Raw genomic sequence first — 19508 nt, 5'->3', positions numbered from 1 at the left:
TTAGCAGGTGCGAGTACTGGGCAATTAAAATTTAAATGCTAATTTGACTGACCACAAATTCCAAAATGTGAATCTGTCACTGTGGTGTCGACAACAAAGAGAAGCGCGCAGATTATAATCTTCTGGTTGATTTTGACGTTACACAACTTAACATTTGCATTCAATATATCAACAAGTTAAATAAAACTTACCTGTAATTCAATTGCCGTCCAACCACGTTGGCAATGACATGGAAAATGGCGACCCCGCGATTCCCTCCTGGATGTTGACGCATGCGCAATTTGCGGTACCAAAGCAAATATTTAAGAGTATACTTTACTCATTTTTTAAGTGTTGCATTTTTTTACTGTTAAAAAATAGATAGTGTAGGTAGAATGTACCCATTATGTTGCATTTTAGATGCTAACTCATAAACTTAATTAAACTTTAACTGATTTTCTTGGGTGGTATTTAACACCCCCTTGAGTAATTTTTTACAGTGTACTTCAGCCTCCACATCAAAGATCCTGAAAGCAGAGAAGCTCAAGCTGCTCCAGGATTGGCCAGCCCAGTCACCAGACATCAACATTATTGAGCTGATGAAGGAGGAGGCGTTGAAGATGAACACAAAGACTCTTGATGAGCTCTGCTGAAGGCTTTCTTCTTCATTCCAGATGACTTTATTAATCAGTGATGTGAGTCATGTCAGAGATGTATGGATGCAGTCCTCCAAGCTCATGATGGAGTCAGACACAATATTCATTCTGTCTCCACTGCAGCAGGACTTTATATTCTATACTGGACATTATTTCTGTTCAGTGATGACACTTTAGTCTGAGCAGAGTCAGAGCGCACTGTCCTCATCAAATCAGTCAACATCAAGACATGATCAGATTTATTGAGCTCAAATCAGTAAAATCTAGAGGCCTTCACCTTTCATAGAGACACTTCTGACACCAGATCAGCAACTAGAGTCCAGTTATTATCTGTGTTCATAAAACTTGGAGAGGCGACAAGACTTTAGTCAGGCAGTGTACATTATATTCAAGTTATCATATAAAATGACTAAAATGTCAGTAAAAGTCACTTTGTTAAATTGTAGAGTTGAATTTTTAACATCAAACATAGACAGAGCAGAGATCAACATCCCATAATGCAATTTACCACCGCAAATAAACACACTGAATACAGAAACTGTTCATTAACAGATCTTGTGTACAGTGTAACTAATAAAAAAGATCCATAATCTTCAGCAATCATAATAATCTCACATGATCTGCTCTCATAGTGTTTTGTTCGTCAAAAGAAGACCATTAGGATTATTTTCTGGCTGGGAATCAGATTGTAACTCATGACTAGATAAGGAGGCTTTGCTGTGTACAATCCTGCTTTGGTACTTTGTACTGTGGTAAATGAGGGAACTTCACTGTGTTCGTATTTAGAGGTGAGAAAGCAGGAGTTACACAGCAAAAACTGATTCTCTTACTCAGAGTTTTTGACTCGTTTCTAGTGCAAATATCTACAAACTCCTAAATCAAGAAGTATTTTCTAGACAAGTACTCAATATAGTGTTGTTTTCAAAAATTAAGAGTCAAAATGAAGAGAGCTTTTCATTAAAACAAGCAAAATAATCTGATAATAGAGGGAAAAAATAAACTTGTTCTTCCTTTTGATGTAATATTATTCTCCTTCCCTCATTGTCAGATTATTTTGCTTGTTTTAATGTAAAACTCTCTTCATTTTGACTCATTATTTCTAAAAACAACACTATATTATGTACTTGTCTTGAAAATACTTCTTGATTTGAGAGTTTGTAGATATTTGGACTGGAAACAAGACTAAATAAGTTAAAGTGGAACTCACCCAGAAGACGGAGCCGCAGTATTTATCCAGAGCCGCGGTCATGATTCTTCCATCACACTGATCACACGCTGCTGGAAACACACCGACGACACACACACACTCTCACACACACTCACTCACACACACACTGAGGCTGTCGGGAGTCTTCCCCAAACTGAGTTCAACCTTAACACACTCACTGAAGACAAGCAGAGATACTGCTCAGCCCTCATTACTCACTGAGTAAAGTCCACACACACACACACACACACACACACACACACACACACACACACACACACACACACACACACACACACACACACACACACACACACACACACATCATACATCATAGCTGAGAACATGTGAGGTAGGGGGAAAGAACACACACACACACACACACACACACACACACACACACATCATACATCATAGCTGAGAACATGTGAGGTAGGGGGAAAGAACACACACACACACACACACACACACACACACACACAAACTCAAAGACATACACTTAAATAGACACACACACAAACACACACACACACACACACACAAACACACACAAATTTACAGACATACATACACACACACACACACACTAAAATAGACACACACAAACACACAAATACACACACACACACACACACACACAGACACACAAAATTTACAGACATACATACACACACACACACACACACTAAAATAAACACACACAAACACACACAAATACACACACACACAGACATACACAAATTTACAGACACACACACACACACTTTCACACTCACAGACATACATATAAACACACACACAAACTCACAGACATCCACAATGACATACAACTATGTGTATTACACATATACACACATGTAAGAGCAAGCACGCACGCACACACACACACACACACACACACACACACACACACACACAAACTAACAGAAATACACATATACACACCCAAACACACACACATACAATATACACACACTAAAAACACACATCACACATGCACTTTTACTCACAGACATACATAGACACACAGAGACACACACATACATATGAACACACAAATTTACAGATATACACACACACACAAACATGCACACACACGTTTACACATGCAAGTGCAACCACACACACTCATACACATATATACAGACACACACACAAACACACACACACATACATATAAACACACACACACACACATATACAAATTTACAGACATAGAAATATATACACACACGCAAACACACACACCACACACACACTTTCACACTCACTAACATACATAATAACACACAGATACACACACACACACACACACAAACAAACACACAGCCATACACATATACACACACATATATACACATGCGAGTGCAAGCACACACACACACAAACACACACACATACATATAAACACACACACACACACACACACACAAATTTACAGACATAGAAATATATACACACACACAAACACACATCTACACACACAAATATACACATGTAAGCTCAAACACACACACATATACACACACACTTTCACGTACACACACATACATATAAACACACACAAACAGACATTAACTCACACACACAAATATATACACATGCAAGCGCATCCACACACACATATATTCACAGACATATACATACACATACACACACACACACACACACACACACACACACACACAGACTTTCACACTCACAAACATACATATAAACACACAGACTCACTCACTCTCTTTCTCTCTCTCTCACACACACACACACACACACACACACACACACACACACACACACACACACACACACACACACACACACACACACACACACACACACACACACACTCAGACTCAGTGGGACAGAGGTATTCTCTTGATCTGCTGCTCAGGGTTGGGTTTCCTGTAATTGTCTCACACACACAATCATTAAAGAGACATAAACACAGCAGCGCTACCCACGAGCAGAGGGAAACACACATGGCTAATGTTCCTACAACATCAGTACACTTATTAAAAACACAGATTTACCTAATATTACAATAACACACAGTCACAAGGACATCTTTAACCCCACAACAACTATTAACAACGTGAACGTGTAATAATCAAAGCAAAGAAACACACGTGCGAGACATTAGCTGAGCGTCACTCCTGCTGCACAGATTAGATTAAACGTTCCCTGAATACACACAAGAGCTGAAACAAGATTAATATCCATCATCAGCAATAAAAGGAAATCACTGCACATTAATTCTGATTCCTATAAAGAAGGGTTATAAGGTGTTGTGGACAGGATCATCTTTGGCCCAGAGCTTTACTGTTAATGATTACATCAGACATGATAAGATATACAGTGTGTGCTGCGACCCAAGGACACAACATCAGCATGACTGACAATATGAGCATTACACAGCACTTCTGCTCATGTTACTGGATAATCCCCCCTAAACCATTAGAAAGGGGATTTTATATTTCATTTCCAGTGTTCAGTGTTTATTTAGACCCACATTGGGAGGGCTCGTGGCTGTTCTTCTGGAGGTCTAACAAATAAAATAACTAATTTACATCAAAACATCATCAAAAACCATAAAACTAAATAATAATAATAATAATGTTACATTAAAATAAAACAACAGAAACCAAAAGCAAAAAATGACTCAATTATATATATATACTGACCGGCCACTTTATTAGGTACAGCTTACTAGTACCGGGTTGGACCCCTTTGCCTTCAGAACTGCCTTAATCCTTGGTGTCATAGATTCAACAAGCTACTGGAAATATTCCTCAGAGATTTTGCTCCATATAGTCATGATAGCATCACACAGTTGCTGCAGATTTGTCGGCTGCACATCCATGATGCCAATCTCCACCACATCCCAAAGCTGCTCTATTGGGTTGAGCTCTGGTGACCGTGGAGGCCATTTGAGTACAGTGAACTCATCGTCATGTTCAAGAAACCAGTCTGAGATGATTGAGCTTTATGACATGCTGCGTTATCCTGCTGGAAGTAGCCATCAGAAGATGGAGACACTGTGCTCATAAAGGGATGGACATGGTCAGCAGCAATACTCAGGTAGGCTGTGGCGTTGATGCTCAATTGGTACTAATGGACCCAAAGAAAATCTCCCCCACACCATTACACCACCACCACCAGCCTGAACCGCTGATCCAAGGCAGGATGATCCATGCTTTCATGTTGTTGAGCCGAGCATCTGAATGTGTCAGGAGAAATGGAGACTCATCAGAGCAGCAACGTTTCTCCAATCTTCTATTGTCCAGTTTTGGTGACCCTGTGTGAATTGTAGCCTCAGTTTCCTGTTCTTAGCTGACAGGAGCGGCACCCGGTGTGCTCTTCTGCTGCTGTAGCCCATCCGCCTCAAGGTTGGACATGTTGTTTCTATCAGCTGGAACCAGTCTGGCCATTCTCCTCTGACCTCTGACCTCATCAACAAGGCATTTGCGCCCACAGAACTGCCGCTCACTGGATATTTCCTCTTTGTCGGAGCATTCTCTGTAAACCCTAGAGATGGTTGTGCGTGAAAATCCCAGTAGCTTAACAGTTTCTGAAATACATAGAGCAGCCCTTCTGGCAGCAACAACCATGCCACGTTCAGAGTCTCTTAAATCCCCTTTCTTCCTCATTCTGATGCTCATTTTGAACTGCAGCAGATCCTCTTGACCATGTCTACATGCCGAAATGCACTGAGTGAGTTGCTGCCATGTGATTGGCTGATTACTAATTTGTGTTAAGGAGAAGTTGGACAGGTGTACCTAATAAAGTGGCCGGTGAGTGTAAATTCACTAGTTTTTCTTTTATTACCTAAATAAATGTCTCATTTTTATTCTTGTTTAAAAAAAATGGTTTATTGCTTCAGATGTAATTGTATGTAACACAATAATTAAGACGAGCAAATTACAATCTGATTCTTTGTTGTTTACATTAGTTATTGTCAGTATTGGGAATGCAGGGGTATTTCTTTTACTGTGTGTGGATGATATTTAAAACTGACACGCCATTTTTTTATTTACATGTTTTATTTAATAAACAACAGACAAAATGAACACATGGATGGATCCTGCTGTACTGTAAACTATCAACATATATCAAGAGAACCAAGGCTGAATTTTGCAGCTGAAAATCCCGTACACGATCAATTGAAGCAGAGCAGTTGATTTTTAATCATTTTTTAATGCAATTTCCAACAGTAACTGCATCATAAACTGTTATAAATCAGCTTCATAATGCTGTAATGCTCATAATGCTTCATAATATTCAACATACTGTACATCATCCTGAATTTTAAGAGTGTCCTTCGTGTAACACCGTACAGCACATTTAATATTCTGCAGCTGTAAGTGAGCGCTGCTCCGTGTGTCCTAGAGAGTGTTTTTGGCGATGGCGTTGAGTGCTCGTATTTTAGTCACGTCCGCCACTTTCACTGCATATTCAGGAACAGACAGAGAGCCTCCCATACACACATTACTGTTCCTACAGGACAAAACACACATGTGAATAAAGCAAATTTACTAATGTTGATCCTGCACCATCATCATCATTTAATACAGTGTAAATGCACTATATGCTTGTGTTTATAGGCCTATTGTTGTGTGCGCAATGTTATATAAAAGTATATTTATATTCTGAGGAGTTTGGAGATCACGAGTCACTGGAACTGTTATTTTGGGGGTCGCGGGCTGAAAAGTTTGGGAACCCTGCATTAACAGATATATATATATATATAAATATAAATGTTTTTTTTTTTTACAGTGTAGGGTTGACACTTAGTGGTTGATGTAGGTATTGCAATACAAATTCCTAACATTAGAGAAGGGGGTGGGGTTCACCTGGCAACCCTCATCCTCCTCCTATGACAATCTAGGTTTACAATGTTACAATTTCATGCATTTTCATCATATTATTAACTATTTATTTAATTAAATAGTAAATTTGATCTGGAACCACCTGAACTTCATGCTGGAGTCTTTGCTGGATCGAGCAGAACAGTGAAACTCCTGAGATCCAGAACCTTCCAGAATCCTCTGCAGGTTTCTCTCTGTGATTCCACCTCCTGACAACAACAGAGTCACACACACACACACACACACACACAGCTGTGTTACAACACCGTATATCTGTAGATCAGACATTATTGCGTGTTGCTGGATCCGGCCGAGTGTGTTTAGTTAGAAAAGAGTGAGGATGTGAAATCAAACATACCTGGCATTATCACTATTCTGCCTTTTGCCTGTGCGCAGAATGACAGAAGAGCAGATTATGGATGAGCTGGAGTGTAGATGTGAGTGTCTGCAGTGTTGTGTGTCTCTGACCTGCTCCACCAGGCGTTTGATCACCGGTAAACCCTCGAGAGCCGAGCTGTCACAGCCGCTGGTCAAAACCCTCTCGAAGCCCAGCGAGATCAGAGTTTCCAGAGCCACCAGTGGATCGTGCACCATATCGAACGCTGAAACACACACCAGCGCACGTCTGACAGAGACAGTCACCGGCTGCATATATTCAGAGAAATCATACTTTACCTCGGTGAAACGTAACCGGTAAAGGTCGACTAGCAGCTGCGGAGGAAACAAACACAACACATGCAGCAGGTGATGGAGAAATACACATCAGGCCTAAAGGACTGATAGCCCAACCCCAAATGAATGATAGCCCCACCCTAAAGAGCTGACAGTCCTGTCCTAAAAGACTGAGAACACCACCATAAAGGACTGATAGTCACGCCCTAAAGGACTGATAGCACCGCCCTAAATAACTGATAGCTCCGCCCTTAAAGGACTGAAAGCCCTGCCCTAAAGGACTGATAGCTCCACCCTAAAGGACTGATAGCTCCGCCCTAAATAACTGATAGCTCCGCCCTTAAAGGACTGAAAGCCCTGCCCTAAAGGACTGATAGCTCCACCCTAAAGGACTGATAGCTCCGCCCTAAATAACTGATAGCTCCGCCCTTAAAGGACTGAAAGCCCTGCCCTAAAGGACTGATAGCTCTGCCCTTAAAGGACTGATAGCTCCGCCCTAAAGAACTGATAGCTCTGCCCTCAAAGGACTGATAGGTCTGCCCTAAATAACTGATAGCTCCGCCCTTAAAGGACTGATAGCTCCGCCGTAAAGAACTGATAGCTCTGCCCTTAAAGGACTGAAAGCCCTGCCCTAAAGGACTGATAGCTCCACCCTAAAGGACTGATAGCTCCGCCCTAAATAACTGATAGCTCCGCCCTTAAAGGACTGAAAGCCCTGCCCTAAAGGACTGATAGCTCCACCCTAAAGGACTGATAGCTCCGCCCTAAATAACTGATAGCTCCGCCCTTAAAGGACTGAAAGCCCTGCCCTAAAGGACTGATAGCTCTGCCCTTAAAGGACTGATAGCTCCGCCCTAAAGAACTGATAGCTCTGCCCTCAAAGGACTGATAGCTCTGCCCTAAATAACTGATAGCTCCGCCCTTAAAGGACTGATAGCTCCGCCGTAAAGAACTGATAGCTCCGCCCTCAAAGGATTGATAGCTCCGCCCTAAAGGACTGACAGCTCCTCCCTTAAAGAACTGATAGCATTGCTCTACAGAAACGATAGCTGCACCCTAAAGGACTGATAGCTCCGCCCTAAATAACTGATAGCTCCGCCCTTAAAGGACTGAAAGCTCTGCCCTAAAGGACTGATAGCTCCGCCCTAAAAGACTGATAGCTCCGCCCTTAAAGGACTGATAGCGCCGCCCTAAAGGACTGATAGCTCCACCCTAAAAGACTGATAGCTCCACCCTAAAAGACTGATAACTCCACCCTAAAGGCCTGATAGCGCCACCCTAAAGGACTGATAGCTCCGCCCTCAAAGGACTGACAGCCCTGCCCTAAAGGCCAGAAAGCACTGCCCTAAAGGACTGATAGCTCCACCCTCAAAGGACTGATAGCGCCGCCCTAAAGGACTGATAGCTCCGCCCTCAAAGGACTGATAGCTCTGCCCTAAAGGACTGATAGCGCCGCCCTAAAGGACTGATAGCTCCACCCTAAAAGACTGATAGCTCCACCCTAAAGGACTGATAGCTCCACCCTGAAAGACTAATAGCTCCACCCTAAAGGACTGACAGCTCCGCCTTAAAAGACTGATAGCTCCACCCTAAAGGACTGACAGCTCCGCCTTAAAAGACTGATAGCTCCGCCCTAAAGGACTGATAGCTATGCCCTAAAGGATTGATAGCTCCACACTAAAGCACAAAAAAAGCCCCAACCTAAAGAACAGATAGCTCCGCCCTTAAAGGACTGAAAGCCCTGCCCTAAAGGACTGATAGCTCCACCCTAAAAGACTGATAGCTCCTCCCTTAAAGAACTGATAGCACTGCTCTACAGAAACAATAGCTCCACCCTAAAGGACTGATAGCTCCGCCCTAAACTGATAGCTTTGATTTTTATTTTTTATTTTTTTTACTTAATTTTATAATTTCAGTCAATTAATTAATCAAATTCTTTAATTTTCCAGAAAAACATGAGTAAAAGCCTGTATGTTTCACCCAGCAGCTTTAATTGTTAAATAATTTATGTATTAATGAATTAAAAAGCCAGTAATTTTCCAGAGAAGTCTGCATGTGTGAAAGGGGCTTCTGTCAAAATGTGGAGCGGCAGAGATGAAGGGTAATACTGATGATGATGATGATGATGAGTGTGTTGCTTTACCCAGCAGCTCCATGCAGATGTGTGTGTGTACGCGTCCGTCCTCGGTGAGCGCGCCAAACACCAGCCCGTCCGCCTGCTGACTCTTCATCTGCTGGATCTCCCTCTTCATCACCTCCACCTCCCACTCAGAGTACAGGAAATCCCCCCCACGCGGACGGATCATGACGAACACCGGGATCTCCACGTTCTCCTTCACCACCTGCAGCAGACCTGAAACACACACATGCACACACACACACACGCAAATAATAGGCCCAGCATGTCAGGGAGTTAGTGTGTGTGTGTGCTCACATATGTAAGTGTGTGCATGTGTGTGAGTGTGTATTTAATTGTGAGCATGAATGTATGTGTAAGCATGTGTGTGTACACGTGTGTGGGAGCGTGAGTGTGTTGGTGCATGTGTCTATGCATGTGTAAGTGTGTGCATATGCATGTGTGTGAGGGTGTGTATGCATGCATGAGTGTGTGTTTGTGTATGTGTGTGTGTGAGCTGACCTGTGCTTGGCGTCGTTCCTCCCTCCAGCAGATTACTGCACAACTCAATTCGAGCAGCACCTGAACACACACACACACACACAACATCTGCACACAACACTTACAAAACAATCAACACACACGTACTAAAAGTGCAAAGAGCTGCACTCTCAATCTGATTACACACTGCTGTTTCCATTGACTGCATAATAGAAGGTGTGTGTGTGTGTGTGTGTGTGTGTGTGTGTGTGTGTGTAACTGTACCTCCCCTTTCTGCATTTATGGCAGACTCAACTGAGTCCACACACACCTCCATCAGGAGCCCGTCTGACATCTGAAACACACACACACACACACACACACACACACACACACACATAATATTTTAATTCATTCTCCTTCAGCTTATTCATCAGGGGACACCACAGCGGAACGAACCGCCAACTATCCCGGCATACGTTTTACACAGTGGATGCCCTTCCAGCTGCAATCCAGTACTAGGAAACACCCATACGGCCAATTTAGTTCATCAACATCCCTATAGGTGTCGCCGTGGGTTTCCTCCGGGTGCTCCGGTTTCCCCCAGTCCAAACACATGCGCTATAGAATTGGGTAGGCTAAATTGTCCGTAGTAGTGTATGTGTGTGAATGAATGTGTATGGGTGTTTCCCAGTGATGAGTTGCAGGTGGAAGGGCATCTGCTCCGTAAAACATATGTTAAATAAGTTGGCGGTTCATTCCGCTGTGGCGGCCCCTGATGAATAAAGGGAAAGCCGAAAAGAAAATGAATGAATGAATTCCCCTATAGCGCATGTGTTTGGACTGTGGGGGAAACCGGAGCACACGGAGGAAACCCATGCCAACACGGGGAGAACATGCAAACTCCACACAGAATATAGTCATTTATAGTAAAATACCACAGTGTTTTCAGTAAAATACTTGAATGAATCTGTTGTGGTGATTCTAATTGCTATAATAACTAACTTACAGTAATATAAACAAATGAGCCAGTGCTGTAGCTTACACCACAGCACAGCTTAGTGTAGTAAACAACTAAAGTATACACTACAGTATTCATTGTCAGTTTACTAGTTCATACTACAGGTGTACATACTATAATATGTACAGTATATAAGATGTCATTATACTATGGTGGTTCATTAACACTACAGTATTTACTATAGATTACTATAGTATTACTGATGTGGGCACAGGAGTTTGGCAAAGTGTCCTAAAAAGCGAGCTCGCGGTGCCAGTAACTACTCCGGCTCCTGCAATGTCAGCTTTGTTACGCTTTTATTAATGACTTTTATTATAACAGTGTCTGTGTAACTACATAGATTTCTGTTTTCTCTCGTGTTTTTACCTCTGCTGAGAGTCCAGCGCCGGAAGCTGATCACTCTGACACTCTCGCGATATTTACACGCATGCACAAGCGTTTCACTCTGGGACTCTCGCGAGATTCAGTGGAGACGAGACTTGAGCGCATATACTGGACTGGAGTGTGTTCTTTCGTTACTGTACAGAAGTGTGTGTACTGTACACTACAGAGTGTGTTTACTGTGACCTCCAAAACATTTGACGAATATCGGAGAATTTTCGTGAGTGTGGAAAAAGGACTGTTTATTGCCAGAAGTAATAGTTCCCTACTGGAAAAAACAGCTTAAACCAGCCTAGGCTGGTTGGCTGGTTTTAGCTGGTCGACCAGGCTGGTTTTAGAGGTGTTTTGGCCATTTCCAGACTGGTTTCCAGCCATGACCAGCTAAAACCAGCTTGACCAGCCTAGCCTGGCTGGGAACCCAGCCAAAACCAGCTATGTCCAACTTAAACCAGGCTGGTCAATCTGGTTTTAGCTGGTCATTTTCCAGCCTGACCAGCTAAGACCAGGCTGGAAATGGCTGGAAACCAGCCTGGAAATGGCCAAAACACCTTTAAAACCAGCCTGGTCGACCAGCTAAAACCAGCCAACCGGCCTAGGCAGGTTTAAGCTGGATTTTTCAGTAGAGTTATTTAAAAAAATCCACATTCATTCACTTTCCTTCGGCTTACCGGTAGTTGCTTATTCATCAGGGGTCGCCACAGAGGAATGAACTGCCAAATATGTTTTACACAGCAGATAACCTTCCAGCTGCAACCAAGTACTGGGAAACACCCATACACACTCATTCTCACACACACACACTCTCATACACTAGTTGATCAGTTCCCCTATAGCGCATGTGTTTGGACTGTGGGGGAAACCGGAGCACCCGGAGGAAACCCACGCCAACACTGGGGAGAACATGCAAACTCCACACAGAAACACCAACTGACCCAGCCGAGACTCAAACCAGAGACCTTCTTGCTGTGAGGCCACAGTGCTAACCACTGAGCCACTGTGCCGTCCCCAAAATGACCCAATACTGTAGTATATATATATATATATATATATTTTTTTTTACAACTATAGGGTTAATTATACTACAACACACCACAGTTTACTGTAGTAAACACATAAAGTGTATTGATCAGTTCACTATAGTTATTACTACAGCATGCTGCAGCATTCAATAACAAAGAGTTGTTTGCATTTGCTTGAATATACAGTAGCCTCGCTATAATTCACAATACTATAGTGTGGCTCAAGAACAGTATAGTATTTACCATGGTATTTGTCGTGGGTATCATCACAGTGTAAATTATGTGTGTGATTTACACTTGTTCATGTGCTTTGTACGATTACCCACATGGCAAAATATCTCTGGCCCAGTTCTGGCCCACACAATCAGCTTTTGCTTGGCCCACATGCCGCAGTGAATTACGGTAGGGGTTCTCAAAGTGGGGGTCGGGACCCCTCGAGGGGTTGCGGGACAATGAAGGGGGGTTGCCTGGTGATTTAAAAAAATCTATTTATTATTATTAAATCATATAGGAATGACCATATTTTATCCATAACCTACAGAAAAAATACAGTTGTTTATAATTACTATATAGTTACTTTAGTAGCTTATAGTTACTAGTTCTATTGGATTGCGACCCCAGTGGTAATTACATTATATTAAAGACACAGCAATAGCGTCAGATGCTGCAGATTGATTTTATAACACCAGGTTAAAGTTTCTGGCCCATTTACCTCACTGACATTAAACAAAGAATATCCCTGGGTGTATTGGTGTGTGACATTGCATGCAAGGTTTCTGTATTCATAACCAAGATATTGGGGGTCGCGAGTCACTGGCATCGTCATATTGGGAGTTGCAGGCTGAAAAGTTTGGGAACCCCTGAATTACAGTACATGACTGGACCAAGTCTGACTTCCAGACAAGAGTAATAACCCATAACTGAGCCTGAACTGGGCCAGATATGTTGGTGGGTCACAACTGCAATGAAACTGATAAACCCATGAATCATTGCGATTTAGGCATGCTATGGAGGTGCTTTTTTTCAAAAGAACCTGATTGGTAGAATTTAAAAATAGTAAAAATGTATTTTAAATGTGAGTCAACTTACATGACCCACATATCAATTATTAACATCTGGGCCAAATACTACAATTTACATCCATCCCAAGTATTGTGTGCTTTTTTAAAGACGGTCCCACCTCTGCCAAACCAGGGCCATGTTTGGTCCACATGCTGTATGCCAGTGCCGGATGAATGCCTGCTGTGCCAGATTTATGCCAAATCTGGGCCAGAATTCTTTGCTACCTGGGTATAGGCTAATTAATTTATCAAATGAAACACACACTCTTTCTTTTTTATTCTTAAATCTTTAATATATATATATATATATATATATATATATATATATATATATATATATATATATATATATACACACACACACACATCAGAGTCACTGTACAATGTGTAAAACTCCAGTATTACTCTGTCTTCAATAGACAACTTTAAAAGGGTCTGAATACTTTTGACCATGTGATATTTCAGTTTTTCTTTTTTTAATAAATCTGCAAAAATGTCAGCAATTCTGTGTTTTTCCGTCAATATGGGCTGCTGTGTGTACATTAATAAGGGAAAAATGAACTCAAATTATTTTAGCAAATGGCTGCAATAGAACAGAATGAAAAAGAGGGGTTTTTTGCAGTCCAATCTTCAGTCCAAACAGCAGGGTTACAGGTGTGAAATGCTTATTAGCTTAGTGTTCAGAGAAGAAGATCCCACCGATGAAGTTCATTGTATCTCTAAATGAAAAGAGATATTCATACAGGAGAGAGATGAATCCAGAGCGAGCAGACACTTCTAGAAGACGCTGTCAAAGAGCCGCATCGAGCGCATGATGTTCTCATCCTCACATAAACACACAAGACAAAGACAGATAAAAGAAACAGCCACACTTTAATGACCATATCACAGAAACCGCTTCAGCAAATGAACTGCTTCAGTTATCTCAGATTATATGACATGTCTGCTGAATGGTTTTGATTGGCTGATGGTCACTCTAAGCTGTTTGTATTGTACTGTATTATTTAATGAATGTTGTGATAATAATAAATGAACGAGTGATGGAGAAATGCACCTTCTGACAGGACTCCATGAACTCCTCGATAGTGATCACTCCATCTCTGTCTCTATCCATTTTCTGCAAACATTGATCAGATTCAGGATTGATTATTAAACACTTCTTCTTCTTTCTATCATTCAGCAGGCATTATGGGAATGTTACCTTTCAATGTTGTCTGAATGTTTTAAAAACAAAAGCTAAAACCTTTCAGTCAAGCAGGGTCCACTGTCAAAGTATAAGCAACTTTATTACACTTTTATTTGCAACAATATTTGTCCTGAAGCACTGTTTTAGGGCCTAAAAGCGGTTTATCACAACACAGAATGACAACTTTCTTAAACTCCTTCAAGTCACTTCAGTGTAAACTGGTTAAACAGGTTTATACGTGCATGTGATGTTGTTTAGAAGAGCAAGAAGGATGATTTTCATCTGTTCATTGCTGCATTTGGGCTGGACAAATCTGTTTGAGGGCATGAAAAGCTGTTTCCAGCAATGCAGAATGACAACTTTATAAACTTAAAATTTATTTACAGTTGCTATGGTAACACAACAACTACAGTAATTGATCTGTTGTGGTGATTCTACAGTTGCTATGGTAACACAACCACAATAATAATTGATCTGTTGTGGTGATTCTACAGTTGCTATGGTAACACAACAACCACAATAATTGATGTGTTGTGATGATTCTACAGTTGCTATGGTAACACGACAACTACAGTAATTGATCTGTTGTGATGATTCTACAGTTGCTATGGTAACACGACAACTACAGTAATTGATCTGTTGTGATGATTCTACAGTTGCTATGGTAACACGACAACTACAGTAAATGATCTGTTATGATGATTCTACAGTTGCTATGGTAACACGACAACTACAGTAAATGATCTGTTATGATGATTCTACAGTTGCTATGGTAACACAACCACAATAATAATTGATGTGTTGTGTTGTTTCTACCACACTAGTACTAGTAGCAAATGACCCGGTACAGTAGTTTTCTACAACTATTGGGTATATTATACTGGAATACACCTCAGTTTACTACAGTAAAAACTAGAATAGTACACTACAATATTTATTATATTATATCAGTTCACTATAGTTAATGCTGCAGCATGCTGAAGAGCTTTAAATATTATATTGTATCGTGTATAACCACAGTATGGTTCAAAGCACTAGTATTTACTGTAGTATTTTCACCTGAAAGAAGTTTTCCACATGTTCTCTGGCAGTTTCCTCATTAATCTCCGGATGCACATATTTCCCCATCATATCATATATGGACTTCATGACGTTCATCATCTCCTGAAAAAAAAACACACACAGATGTGTTTACATCATTACAGCAGTGCATTATAGGGATGTAAACCAGTCAGATTCATATGATCATGTAATCTGGATTAAGTACTTGTAAAGGTACACAAGCTGTCACTAGGGTGGTGCCTTTTCAAAAGGTACAAATCTGTACCTAAAACGTCAATATTAACACCTCAAGTGTGCATATTAGTACCTAAAAAGTACAAAAGTGTTCCTCTTAAAATTTATAGGTATTAATAAACACTTTTGAGGTACCAATATGGACCCTTCAAGTACAAATGTGGACCTTTTGAAAAGGCACTACCCCAGTGCAGCTCGAGCACCTTTATTTCTGAGAGTGTATAATTCAGATTGTGTTCAGCAATCAAAAATATTTTTATTATATTAAGATTACAAACGTAACCTAAATGTAATCCAAAAGCAGATGATGTTACCATAAAGGTGTAATCTAAGAGATTATATTACTGACCACACATTTTGTCTTGTAATTTGTAATCAGTAACAGATTGTAATTCATTAGTAATCCACCATGGATTCTGAAATACCTTTCTTGTGATGAATCCGTCTTTATCGAGGTCATAGAAATTAAAGGCCCAGTTCAGTCGGTCATACATGGAGCCTCTGAGGATGAGCGACAGACCAGCGACAAACTCCTGAAACACCAACAAACACTAATGTGAGAAATGTTTTGTGAGTGTGTGTTTGATAAAATCTCAAAAAGCTCACCTGAAAGCTAAGACAGCCATTTCTGTTCGTATCAAAAGCCTCAAATAGAAAATGAGCATACACACACGAATCTGAGAGAGAGAAAACACACATTCATAATCAACAATAAACGGTCATACCTTTGTTTAATATGAGGGAAAACCTGCTTGTGCTGTTGCAACAACAGTAAAAACTTTACAAGAAAATAGTATTTGGGCTAAATTAAATTAAAATACATTTTACAAACACTAACAAACCACAGTAGAAACATTAAAATATAAAGTCAACTGAACGCCGCTTTGGACAAAGGCATCTGCTAAATGACAAAATTAAATTAAACATAAAAGAAATTGAAGTTATAAGTTAATTTGCAGCAAAATAAAGTGTATTCTGCAGCTTCTCACCTCCCTGAGGGAAGAACTGAGAGTAAATGAGTTTAAACACTTTTTCATTCACATATCCACTGGGACACTCCTGAAACACACAACATCTGATCACTCACACACTGTCTGAACACAACACACACGCAATTAATTACACACCAATCTGAGAAATATTAAAAGAAGTTAATTATGATGATAGATTCGATTTTAAGATTAAGTGTTTAATGACATCAGCTATAAGCATTAATTAATTTATTTATAGGATATTCATTAATTTATTTTTGTGTAGCATGCATTTGAGTGTTTCTGTGGCTGATTAAAGACTGTGGATAATAATTAGCATTGCAGCTATAATCTGACTAATATGTGTAAAAAATAAGCGTAATAAGCCACTCAGTCAAAAAAGTAAAAACAACTACAAACCAAATATACTTAAAATACGTCATTATTCTTTGGAGTTTATGTCCATCTCTGCACTGCAGTTTTAAGTACATCTGTGAGTCGGGTTTGGTAATGTGTGGAGGGAGTAGTGTAAAGTGCTGTTATTATATGTGTATTCACGTTCTTAAAGCCCCTGTAGAGGAACTGCAGCTCTGTTTTGCTGAATTTGGTTTCCTCCTGCAGTATTTCCAGCTGTTCAGGACGATGGCAGACGAAGGAGAAAATCTTCAGCTCATCTTCAGGACTCTCTGGAGGAAAATAAACATCTCAAATACTTGCAAACACATGCTGATACACATGCAGGAGAGAATGCTGTGAAGAATGTTACTATGCGTCAATAATAAACAGATAAAAATGAGATTAATTTTACAGTCAACATTTGAATATATCAAATAAAAAAAACAGAAAAACATAAAAAATATAATTTAAATAAAAATACAATATATTCAAATATAATTAGCACTCTCTGTTGGGGGAAAAATGCCTCTCTCACTTAGATATTTTGTCTGGTTTCTATTTTAAATATCTAAATATTTTTAAATCAAGAAGCATTTTCTAGACAAGCAAATATCTTGTCTTGTTTCCCCGAGCATCTGAATGTGTGAGCAGAAATGGAGACTCATCAGAGCAGCAACGTTTCTCCAATCTTCTATTGTCCAGTTTTGGTGAGTCTGTGTGAATTGTAGCCTCAGTTTCCTGTTCTTAGCTGACAGGAGCGGCACCCGGTGTGCTCTTCTGCTGCTGTAGCCCATCCGCCTCAAGGTTGGACGTGTTGTGTGTTCAGAGATGCTCTTCTGCAGAGCTCGGTTGTAACGAGTGCTTATTTGAGTTACTATTGCCTTTCTATCAGCTGGAACCAGTCTGGCCATTCTCCTCTGACATCTAACATCAACAAGGCATTTGTGCCCACAGAACTGCCGCTCACTGGATATTTCCTCTTTGTCGAAGCATTCTCTGTAAACCCTAGAGATGGTTGTGCGTGAAAATCCCAGTAGATCAGCAGTTTCTGAAATACTCAGAGCAGCTCGTCTGGCAGCAACAACTATGCCACGATCAAAGTCTACTAAATCCCCTTTCTTCCCCATTCTGATGCTCAATTTGAACTGCAGCAGATCGTCTTGACCATGTCTACATGCCGAAATGCATTAAGCTGCTGCCATGTGATTGGCTGATTACTAATTTATAATTTATATCAAAACAAAGAGAAGCCTCAAAAAATGCTAGGTCGTATTAACCCATAAATTCAAATTTGGACAAACTCAATGTCGGGTTAATTTTGTTTGTACATCCAATTTAAGTCATAAAAAAACATTTCTGCATAATATACATCATGTAATTGAGTATTTCCAATTTAAACGGAATTTTACATCAAATTTAACAGCTTTTTCAAACTCAACGATTGTGTTTGTATTTTGTTTGACTCAGCGTTGGGTTACAACAAAAACCCAGCATTTCCAGAGCCTATAAAAACCCTAATTTCACTGCTTCTAAACAAAGAAAGTGTGAAAGAAGAACTCCAGACTCTGACCTGCTTTCAGGATCCAGTAGTAGAGCGGGAACAACGAGACGAGCATCAGGATATACAGACCTCCAGCTTCATCAGCCGGCAGCAGGAGACTGACCGTCTGAGAGCCAGACATCATCATCAACACACTGCTCTGAGTGACTGAGTGCTATATTTATACACACACACACACACACACACACACACACACACACACACACCTTTCCATTATGAGTCTTACATGACTCTTTAGAGAGCATGCACACACACACACACACATACACAAATATACACAAAACACAAAAATATACACAGACACACATAGACATAAACACATATATGTGCAAACACACATACACACTCCCACACATATATACACTTACACACTTCTATTATGAGTCTTTCATGACAGTTCATCAAGCAACAAAAGACTGCATTAGTAATTCATGGGCTTGTTTTGGAAGTGTGTGTGTGTGTGTTTATGTGTGTGTGTTCTTCGTCACGCTGCATGCAGAAATACAGCTGCTGTCCCACACACTCTTGTTCTCCCTCTGATTGTGTGTAAACATGGGGAAAACCTCAACATCAACCTCCTGTGTTCTGCTGATACACACATTTAATACTGTAACAGAAACCAACATACAAATAAGAGAAAA

At 40.5% G+C, this 19508-nt stretch overlaps 3 protein-coding genes across 5 annotated transcripts in view; all 3 read right to left on the bottom strand.

Moving 5' to 3' along the window:
- The window catches only part of abcc2 (ATP-binding cassette, sub-family C (CFTR/MRP), member 2), a 35839-nt gene extending 33841 nt beyond the window's left edge, over positions 1-1998 (bottom strand). For 2 of the 3 annotated variants that reach the window (XR_012388510.1, XM_073919428.1), the window contains exon 1: positions 1843-1998. Coding sequence is in view for 2 of the 3 variants with exons in the window: in XM_073919428.1 (XP_073775529.1) it covers positions 1843-1884 (42 nt within the window). In the remaining variant the exon portion in view is untranslated. 3 annotated transcript variants of the gene reach the window in all.
- A 3865-nt stretch (positions 1999-5863) lies between these two features.
- On the bottom strand, positions 5864-11399 carry cutc (cutC copper transporter homolog (E. coli)). Its single transcript, NM_001006046.1, is given in 9 exon segments — positions 5864-6336; positions 6811-6916; positions 7066-7093; positions 7176-7309; positions 7383-7418; positions 9523-9732; positions 10018-10077; positions 10261-10330; positions 11363-11399. Coding segments are annotated over 8 exon segments (756 nt in total). The 5' UTR covers positions 11363-11399; the 3' UTR covers positions 5864-6224.
- Positions 11400-13860: 2461 nt separating this feature from the next.
- Positions 13861-19113, bottom strand: LOC101886535 (A-type potassium channel modulatory protein KCNIP2). The gene is made up of 8 exons (XM_005156483.6): positions 18877-19113; positions 17469-17596; positions 16929-16998; positions 16546-16616; positions 16365-16472; positions 15703-15807; positions 14512-14574; positions 13861-14282 (listed from the first exon to the last, which is right to left on the bottom strand). Exons 1-8 carry the CDS (start codon positions 18992-18994, stop codon positions 14235-14237), a joined length of 711 nt encoding a protein of 236 aa, XP_005156540.1. The 5' UTR covers positions 18995-19113; the 3' UTR covers positions 13861-14234.
- Positions 19114-19508: the final 395 nt, after the last annotated feature.

The sequence above is a fragment of the Danio rerio genome, chromosome 13 (genome assembly GCF_049306965.1).
Source record: "Danio rerio strain Tuebingen ecotype United States chromosome 13, GRCz12tu, whole genome shotgun sequence".
NCBI lineage: Eukaryota > Metazoa > Chordata > Actinopteri > Cypriniformes > Danionidae > Danio > Danio rerio.
This window is presented reverse-complemented; position numbering and strand designations above follow the sequence as displayed.

Coding starts and splice junctions, on each gene's coding strand:
- LOC101886535 (XM_005156483.6), bottom strand. CDS start 18,994: ATGATGATGTCTGGCTCTCAGACGGTCAGTCTCCTGCTGCCGGCTGAT. Junction 16,473..16,545: donor ATGGCTGTCTTAGCTTTCAG/GTGAGCTTTTTG, acceptor TTGGTGTTTCAG/GAGTTTGTCGCTGGTCTGTC. Junction 15,808..16,364: donor ACGGATTCATCACAAGAAAG/GTATTTCAGAAT, acceptor TTTTTTTTTCAG/GAGATGATGAACGTCATGAA.